Source organism: Maniola hyperantus, chromosome 7 (genome assembly GCF_902806685.2).
Source record: "Maniola hyperantus chromosome 7, iAphHyp1.2, whole genome shotgun sequence".
In the NCBI taxonomy this organism is placed as follows: Eukaryota; Metazoa; Arthropoda; class Insecta; order Lepidoptera; family Nymphalidae; genus Maniola; species Maniola hyperantus.
The window spans coordinates 4,231,151-4,241,257 of NC_048542.1; the positions used below are offsets into that span (position 1 = coordinate 4,231,151).

The window sequence follows — 10,107 nt, forward strand, 5'->3', positions numbered from 1 at the left end:
CTTCCCGCTGTATGTATGTATGTATGAACGCGTTGATCTTTTAAACTCCACAACGGATTTTGATGCGGTTTTTACCGATGAAGTGATTCAAGAGGAAGGTTTATAGGTAGGTATAGTTTAAGAATTAGGTCGGAAAAAAATCCTCTCATTTCAGAGTTTCCGAGGCGTGCGCTGCCTAGATGGTCAAAGTTACACGAAAACATTGTATGGTGAAACTGTTTATCTTAAAAAGTTCTACAAAACAGTCCGCGATAACATACAAGGACAACTTCTCACTAGCATACTAGACACCACAGAGTACATTATACTAGACACTTTCATTAAAAATTGTATTTTAACAGTTTGCTTTATGGAACAATACCCAGCCACATGGCCACAAGTTTGATATTATAGCTTTTAAGAACCTTCACTTGTGGCAGTTTAATTCCTAGGTTTCCGTACCCGAAGGATCCGCTGTCCGTCCGTCTGTCAGCAGCCTGTATCTCGCGAACCAGGGACAACCCTCCACCTCGCATGGCCCAACCAACCACTCAGTTATGTGGACCGAATCGCGGGAGGACGCCCGTTCGGTATTACGCTCTTGGCGTTTCCCAGGGCGCCTTCTTGACACACAACAACAACTCGCACTTGTTTAAATCAAACAACAGCTGTTTGTGACGGTCCGGACGGGAAACGCCCATTCGTCAAAGGGTTTTTGGCCAAAGTACATCCATCAATGAAATTAAGAAAGGCATTAGGACTGAGATCACAGATCAAGAAACAAGCACCATTTTAGACATAGAACTCGGAGGAACTTTTATAAACCTTTTTGTTTATTTGTTTTCTCAAGAATAATTATTGCAATACCTACATGGGCAAGATTGTCATTACGAGCAGAATTAGTTGAGTGTCTTTTAATTACGCCGGAGTGTTACGCACAAACCGTTACGATCAATATTTCAGTCATTAAATAAGTTTTTTTAGTACCTATTCGAACATTGATGGATAAAATAAAATTCAAAGTCCTATATTAACTTGAAATTTGGAAAGTAGGTTTTTTCTTAAGGCTCGACGACTATGAGAAAATCACACCCCCCCCCCCCCTAAAGGGATGAAATAGTGGTCGGAAGGTTATTCATATGTGGTATTCGGTGCTGGTGCAGGGTGCGCGTCCTGATGTTATCATGGTTGTTTCTGAAAAAAAAATGCTATTTGTTTCCTGTAGGCCACGCGGGCAGAAGCTAGTTGATGGATAAATTTTGGCCAAGTATGGGCGTTTCCCTTTGAATTAAAGGCATAATAAAAATTAGGTAACAATTTATTAACTTCCTTAGTTATTTACTAATATTAACAAATAGTTGTTGGTACGTAACTACGTAGCTACAGATCAGCGTTGCCAGACGTCCCGATTTTTCAAGTCAAAAAAAGCGGGACAGGCTCAGTCCCGCTTTTCGGGGATAACTCGACCGTGCGTGCTGGCGTGCTGAGGAAACGTTAGTGGGTAGCAAGGACAAGCCCGACAAGAAAAAATCTGTAAGATGTCTTATTGTCTCTAAGATATCTTTAGGAGTACTATTTTCTTGTTGGGAAGTGTGGACTGGCCGCCCGCCCGGAGCGTACCTAATGAAGATAAGCGCGCGATTTTTCGATTCAAACGTCATTTGAATTCATATAAAATGATAAATATTTAAAAACTTCTGATTGTATGCATTTTTTTAACTTGTCCCGCTTTCGACGAAAGAATCCCGCTTTTTTAACTCAAAAAGTTCCAAAATCCCGACTTCCAAAACTGGCAACGCTACTTCCTACTTAGTACCTACAGGCTACAGTAGTAGGTAAAATAATATTACCAAATAAGATCAAATGCAATGCAACTAAATTCAGTTAAATTTTATCTTATGTAAGTATACCTATAACTAAAATACACTAGCGACCCGCTCCGGCTTCGCACGGGTAGCTTATTACAATTTCGTAGGGATCTCTAATTAAAAAAAGATAAAGCCTATGTCACTCAGGAATAAGGTAGGTTTCTATTGGTGACAGAATTTTCAAAGTCGGTTCAGTCGTTCCAGAGATTACTTCCTGCAAACTTACAAACTTTATCTGTTTATACTTATATTGATATAGAAGTATAGATGTGATTTGTAAAAAGTACCTAGCCCATGTTCGTCTACAGGATCGGTTAAACGGATGGGCTATGGCTATAGGTTACTCCTAAATAACATAGGCTATGTTATTTTATTTTCAAAAAAATTGTAATACGCAATCCGTTCCAAGCCGGCGCGGGTCGCTAGTTACACGTAAAGATAAAAGTTCAATTTGCTTTGAAGCATAGAATGGACGCTTCGTCTACACGCGGGCACCCTGAAGCCGAGACGTCAAAAAAAATTGTAACAATTTAGGTAAAATCGAGTGTAATAAAGAATTAATAATTTTTTTTATCTATTACAGACTATTTAATTATTAATCAGAAACCAAAACCAGTTCATCATCTGCCTCTTCTTTTACAACAATTTCATCATTCTCTCCGCTATTAGCATCAATGTTCTTAGGGATGTCGTTTATTATATCGGGCAATATACAATGTTCCTGGACAGGTTGCAAAGCTACTGGCATAAAAGTCATTTTACCATCGCATATTTGATTAGTTGGAGTTGGGACGCCAATATTTAAATTATTGTCGGGTATCGTAATTATTGGTTTTGTTGTAAATACATTTTGTGTAATTGGTGGAGTGATTGTGTTCACATAATCAGCCGGCGTAAATAGACCTTTCGGATTCAAACGTACCATCTGTGCCATTCTTGTTGTTGGATCATAAAGCATTAGCTGTTCTGCACTAAATGAGGGACAAGCATTTAAATGATTTCGAATATTGATATTATCATTATAACTATTTAAGGGTATTGAAGATGCAATATCCAAATTATTGGAAGATTCAACTTTGCTAGTTGAAGGAAATGGTTCCTTGGTTTCCTTTTGGGGTTGCTGAGCCGAGTTTTGTAACGAGAATACCTTGGAAATTTTTGGCATAACTACATTTACTGTTTGTGTTTCATCTTTAAGATAAGATTTAAATGATTGTGTGTAACATTTTTTATTACACCTAATTACATTTGCAAAGCCATCATACGGCGTAAGTGTACTTGAAGAACTTATATAATTATATGCCTCATCATAATTAATATCGCTGATGTCGCGGCCAAAATTATCACTTGACAACTTCACAGAAGCTACATTACGCACTTGGATTTTATTTTTGTGTAAATTTTTATCCCATCCTTTTGTTTTTACCTCTTTATTGAATATAGTTCGGTTTTTTTCGCTAAATGTTTGTATATTTTTTTGTTCTTGATTAAGTCTATTAATAGTACTTTGATTACTGCAAGAATTGTCAAGAATGTCTATTATACCGCTATAACCGCATGCCAGATTTTTATTTGTGATAAAATTCGGATTGCTTATTTGAAGATTAATAAAGTCTTTTGGAATAGGCTTGTTGTAATTGGAATTTTTAAACGCTTCAAGAACTTTTAAAATAGCTAATTCTGTGGGTTTTACAATAATATCATTACCACCCTCACCAACTGCAACGGTATCGTTATTTAGATTTTTAATGATGTTAAAATAGCCTTGACGATTACTATTAGTTTCAAGACCACTCGGAGTGACAATTTTTGCTACTAAATTAATATCAGATCCTGGCGATATTTCACATTTACATTTTAAATAATTCTGGGTAGTTAGAAGCATCCGTGCTAAAATCTGGAATTCCTCGGTAGATGTTGTCTGCATTGGAGTATTTAATGATGCTACAATTTTTAAATCTTCTTTAACGGTAAACCTCATATATGTTAATTTTGTAACTATTTCTGACGCTGTCTGATAACCTACACTGTCTATTAAAAAGTCAAGTTCCGGAATTTGGTTACAAGTTACTTTTAACTTGACAGTTGACGGTGTTTTGGCTATTTCTGTTGCCGGCGTCATAGATGCAGATTTCGTCTCGTGTGGAATTTGATGAGCAAGTTTTGTCACACTATTAATATTTATGTTTGTATATGGGGTTTGTTGTGTTGAAACACTATTTATATTTGTGTTTATATATGGTGTATTATTCTTATAGCAAATTTTCAATAACGTGGGCTTTACGGATGTTCTCGTATGCTCTATTTCCGGTATATCAACAGCTAAATTTGAACTTTGGTTTGTTTTAGGGTCTATTTTTGCAGTGATTTTGCAATCATTAGTATTTTTGCATCCATTGCACATATTATTCTCCAAAGGAACGCTACCATTTAGAAATCGTAATGTATTAGCCGATATATTACATGTTTTAAATTGTCCGTAAAGGAAGAAATCTCGCTTCCACTTGCAGCAAACGAAAAGTTTATGATAGGCTTTATTGAATGTCATATTCATACATTGGTTACACCGCTGGCGATAATCGCGCCAATTGTCTACGTGAAAGCGAATAATTTCATGTTGGCTACCGATTTCAACACACTCATTTTTCACGTGTTGACAGATGCCTTTTTGTGAAGTCTCTGTAAATAAGTAGGTTACGCGAGGACTAATTTTCTGATGAGAGCGAGTATAAGTATTTTTACTTGTATCTTTTTCTGGCTTTTTATAATTTAAAGCAGTTAATATTAGGCATTCGTTGTATTCATCTGATTTTGTAACATGAGTATCAGTTGGTTTATAAAGAGTTACTTCAGTGGTTCTTTGTTTGGGCTTGCAACAACAAGTACACTGATCTGTAGGACATTTGTGTGTTGTGATTAGAAATCGAAAAAAATTACATTCATTTCGAGGCCAAATTGATTCAATTTTGTGCTGTCTACGAACCCAACAACATATATTCAATATCAATCTAACCTTGGTTCTATCAAATTTATTTATAGTATATTTGTCATTTATTTTGGTGCAACAATATTCAATAAGATTACCTTTCAGATCAGTTACGTATATATCACATAAGTTTGAAAACAGATTATTAATTACAATTACGACATTACATTTATTACTTATGCATGAAGCTACGGTGTCTTCTGCACTAAGCGTTATGATATCGTTTATAATAAGGTCGTCATTATCATCACCGACTTTATCAGTAAGATCAATGGTTTTTTCTTTTTGCTTTAACTTTTTTAATACCATTTTTAATAATTTGAAACTCATTGTTCTTCTCACATTTATGTTTGATGTATGTGTCCTATAAATATATTTTGGTTTACTTTCCCACAAAATCTCATTCATGACGAGCGCATTATCAAGATGTTTTATTTTCTTATGTAAAATGGCCATTTCTTCTAATCTCGTTGTGTACACTATAGCCTTAGGAACATGTGATGATCCCAAGGTTTTTGGACCTGCAATCAAATTTTTCGATTATAATAAGGTAAGCTATATAATAAGTTCACTGAAGCTGTATGGAACCTATCAATGCTGTATGTTTCAATTTTCAAGCTATATTAGTATTAATATAATCATCATTGTGACCAACCCATCACATTCTCACTACAGAGCATGGGCCTGCTCTCAGAATGAGAAGGGTTTTGGCCATAGGCTCACACCTCTGAGAACATTGTGGAGAACTCTCAGGCATGCTGGTTTCCTTATAATGTTTTCCTTCACCATCAAAGCAAATGATATTTAATTGCTTAACACACACAATTTTGCTATTATTTAGAAGTCTATACTTCTTTATGTAGTACTACTCTACTGAGTATCTTTTTTATTTTTTATTTTTTGAGCTCACGAAAAATGTACCTATAAAATGGGTTCAAAGGCTTATTATGACAACTATCTATAACTCAATAGGTACTAATATCTCTACAAAACAATTACACGCCCATTAAAATAACTTACCATAGCTACTACTTTTTTGTTTTCTCTTTCCAGAAGTTCTTGACTTCTTAGTGCCGCTACGCTTTGAGTATTTCTTTTTACGCTTTTTTGTATATTCTACCTCAGAATAAATAACATCATCATCTGTTTCACTTCTACTCGTTTCGCTCCAATTTCCAACATCTTGCGCCTCATTCCAATTGATTTCGCATAGTAAATTATTATCAGACGTATCTACAATATAGCTATTACTCGCTTCGCTGCATAAAGCAACATCTTGCGTCTCAGTTTTTATGGCTTCGCTGCAAATGACACCACTATTGCTTTCTTTTTCAATAAGGATTTCTACATCACTTTCTTCTGAATCTAATTCATCTTTATTAATAACCGTTTCTTTTTCAGATTCACTACTTTCTTGTTGTTCAACTTTTGCAGCAACCTTTTTCTTTTCTCGTCGTAGGATATGGTTCAAACTCCTCTGTTCTTGCTTTCTGCTTTCTTTATTTTCATTTCGCTGTTAAAATAGATACAATAAAACGTTAGCAGGTACTACTAAGGTCATATTATAATGAGAGTATTTTTAGGGTATTTTTCTATGAATTTCTGTCAAAATGCGCCCGGCCTTGACATCCTAGTTTCTAAAGTTTTTTTTAAAACAACGACACACATTTTTCGTCGTGTGGTGGTTAAAATTTTCGTGGCAAGGTCGAATTTTTCTCCTTGTAAAATCGACAGCAAAATTTTGGAACGCCCACAGCGAACGCATATTTTTATTTATAGGGTGTAGTTTCAAGCTCAAGTTATAAAGGCTCAAATTACTAAGTAACCCACTTAATTTTAAAACAACACACTTTTTACAGAAATCTGGCAAACCACAGACACAGATATTAATTTGTCCTTCCAAACACTCTATCTGATTGGTTAGTATGCAAACGAGAACCAAACTACGTTTGTTTGGAGCCCACTACAAATAGACTTTTTTTATAAGGGCGAAGCCAAACAAGTTTCATGAGTTGTATCTGTGAGTCGGTAATCATGCGTCACATAGCCTAACCCGATCTTTGACATACATATTATGCAATAAATTGTAGATGGAAGGGAACTAAATGAAGCATACTACTTTTGTTTCCACACTAGTTTCATCTCCTGACTCCCACATCAAGTCTGAAATTCGGTAACTATGTATTTGTATGAAATTTTAACACAACAATAAACAAATACTTCTAAACAAATAGGTATTCTGGAGTTTGGAGGTCGTGAAAGCTGATGAGTTGAATTTCTTCTGTGTTACTGAGCAATAGTAAACTAAACCTGCCAAGTGCCCTGCAGGGTTTTATCAATTTTATATGACTGCTGCCATGTGTTTCGGGTGACGATCGACGGGTAAAGCACTGAAACAGGTCAATGAGGCCACTGAAATGGACATAATGCAAGTATGCTGGAAGAGGTGTGCCATACAAAATGGGAGTTATTTTTGGTGCTAATTTGACTGCCCGCCCAACTGAGCGTACCGGAAATTTTTAAATTTGACAGTTTGTGTAAAAATGGTTTTCGTATTGAAACTATTTTGACAGACGACTTATCACTAACATTTAGTTCGAGCACGCTTACTGCTGCTATCAGTTCCAAAATGTCGAAAATCAAGTTTCCTCAAAAACAGGTCGGCAATCGCAAGTCCAGTGTACTTGTATTAGTAGAGATCAGTGATTGGACATATCAAATACCCCAGTTGCCATGACAACTACAACTGTTTATCTCTTTCGATGTTAAACTCGTATTTAACTGCAGTGGAGTGAGTGAACAAACATTGCTTGGAATTTTTCTTTGTAATTTCTTAAGACCGTACTTGTCACTTAGATAAATAGCACATAAGGGTAGTTGTATATAAACAAATGTGCAGCAAGACAAGATAAGTTGGATTTGATGATGGTTGGAAAGTATCCTGCTTCTAAATACTAGTTCTCTTTACTTCTGATAACACTTTGCTATCATTATCATTTATCAATTATGTGTAGCATTAAATAAGGTGTAATTTTGTTTTTTTTCACCTTTGATATAATCAAGTACATTTAACCAAAAAATTAAATCAACATGTAATTAATTAGTAACTACTTACTTTGTTTTTTATTAGAATATACAAAACGAATTCAAAGAATATATTAACTATTATTATAAGTATTGATTTACTTGATTAGATTTAGATATGTTAGTTAAAAATCTGAGAAATATTTTTATGGTGTTGTTTAACCTATGTCCATACTAATATTATAAATGCGAAAGTGTGTCTGTCAGTGTGTCACGGCGCAACTGTTCAACCGATTTTGACGAAATTTGGTATAGAGATAGCTTACATCCTGGGGAAGGACATAAAACTTTTTATCCCGGAAAATAGAAGAGTTCCCACAGGATTTTTAAAAACCTAAATCCACGCGGACGAAGTCGCGGGCATCATCTAGTATTATATAAAATAAATGTCATTGTATGTAAGATTATAGCTTAAAACAGTTCAAATTCTTAAACTGGAGCAAATAGACATATCATAGACTGTTAAGTGTAGAGTATGAAATAAGCTAAAACGAAAACCAACAAGTGAGCACTTTGGTGACTTAGGACTTTTAAGAAATTCTCAATTATACACAATATGGTAAATGGGACGTACCTATTATAAAAACCCAGGTATCTACAGAGGATGTCTTCTAAAAACAAAATCATTAGGTATTTTACTTCTTTGATGACATGCAATAGAAGAAAGTTTTGAAATATTTCTGTAGAGTCTACAAGGGCAAGTAAGTACATAATATTATTATTAATATTTCTATGCACATTAATTGTCTAATGATAAAATATGTTATGGGCAAAAACTGTAAAGTTGACACTGACTCGAATGCCTGGGTAGCATTATTTAGGGTAAAGTACCTTATACCTACCAATAGAGACTCCCTGATTTTAGCAAATAATTATGAAAGCCATCTGTCAATATTTGGTAACTTTATGAGTACAAGGAAATAAAGGGCCTCAATAGCTAAACAGTTAAGGAGCGGACTAGATTCCGAAAGGTCAGCGGTTCAAACCCCACCCATTGCACCTACGCCTAGCACAAGCTTTACACTAAGTTGGAAGGGAAAGTGGAATATTACTCATATTAATGTTGCTAAATTCTTTTGATAAAAACCCTTGATAGCTTATTTTTTGTATGACTTCTCAACATTATTAATACAATGCAGTCAAAATAAACTATGGTGAGCCAGATATCAGGCATTTTCAGTTCGGTAAAACTATGGCTGTTCGCCCAAGATCGGCTGGGGGCCGTAATTTTGAGACCCCTGATCTGGAGTACAGTGGATACTAAAACAGTTGCTCTTTATTAAAATGAGTTACTACCAAAGATAAGTCAGTACCTATTACCTAATAGCTGAGTATTGATGTGGGAGTCAGATGATAGATTATTTATTTAAATGTTTGCTGCTGGGAGAAAGTTATAAAGGCTAGGCATTTTGTAGATGGTCGGCCTATTTTTTTGACTTTTATCGATTTGTCACGCATGGTTATAAATCTTGATTTACAGTTACGTTAATAAAAGGAGCAGCTGCCTGAGAAATTTCAGCTGAGCGATGCCGGGGTGGCGCCCCTATTTAGCCTTAAATAAAATACTAACCTTTGCTTCTATCTCAGCTTTTCTTTTTTCAAGTAATTTTTCGACATAATTAGTTTGCACACTGAATATACTAGCAGCCTTCTTAACAGTTGCGTGTGAATTTGTTATAAAATACCGTACAATTCTGTCATCCTTGTATGAACAAGCAGTAATTTTCACTTCAGGCTTTGTTGTCTTAGTTGACACGAGAGATTCTTGATACTCTTGCACAACTTTCTCTAGGGTATGTAGCTCTGGTTTTGTACGGTCAGGATATCTGTTTGCATAGCATGTTTGAGTTAGTGCAAGTTTCTTCCCGCTGATGAGGTAGCACTGTATCATATCAGCGTATTCTTCCTCCGTGTACGGCGAGCTGGTTGTGTCTTCTGACATTTTGATTTTGATACTTACTACTTTGTTATCATTACCTACATCATAATCTTTGTGAAAATCAACTCAAAATATAAAAACCGCGTAATATTTAAGAAATAATAACCACAGGTACTCTCCAGACGCCATAATCATAACTCCAATGTCAATTGTCATTTAATTGTCATTGTCAAATGTCAATGTTGCATGTCGATTGTAAATTTTTTTTCTGACGACTTTGGATTCTAGTTTTTTAAGATTTAACGGTTTAT

General features: G+C 35.2%; 2 protein-coding genes across 2 annotated transcripts in view; both read right to left on the minus strand.

Moving 5' to 3' along the window:
• EndoG (Endonuclease G) overlaps positions 1 to 10,107 on the minus strand; it is a 56,244-nt gene that overhangs the window by 34,533 nt on the left and 11,604 nt on the right. The window lies entirely within an intron of this gene.
• Positions 1,280 to 9,985, minus strand: LOC138402523 (uncharacterized). The gene is made up of 3 exons (XM_069499478.1): positions 9,488 to 9,985; positions 5,854 to 6,346; positions 1,280 to 5,354 (listed from the first exon to the last, which is right to left on the minus strand). The coding sequence occupies exons 1-3, from the start codon at positions 9,857 to 9,859 to the stop codon at positions 2,443 to 2,445; spliced, it is 3,777 nt and encodes a 1,258-aa protein (XP_069355579.1). The 5' UTR covers positions 9,860 to 9,985; the 3' UTR covers positions 1,280 to 2,442.

What these genes read in the sequence shown, in the direction of transcription:
- LOC138402523 (XM_069499478.1), bottom strand. Translation starts at nt 9,859, where the DNA reads ATGTCAGAAGACACAACCAGCTCGCCGTACACGGAGGAAGAATACGCT. An exon ending in AAGCTGAGATAGAAGCAAAG is followed by an intron (nt 6,347 to 9,487) that starts GTTAGTATTTTA and finishes CTATTTTAACAG; the next exon opens with CGAAATGAAAATAAAGAAAG. An exon ending in ACAAAAAAGTAGTAGCTATG is followed by an intron (nt 5,355 to 5,853) that starts GTAAGTTATTTT and finishes ATTTGATTGCAG; the next exon opens with GTCCAAAAACCTTGGGATCA.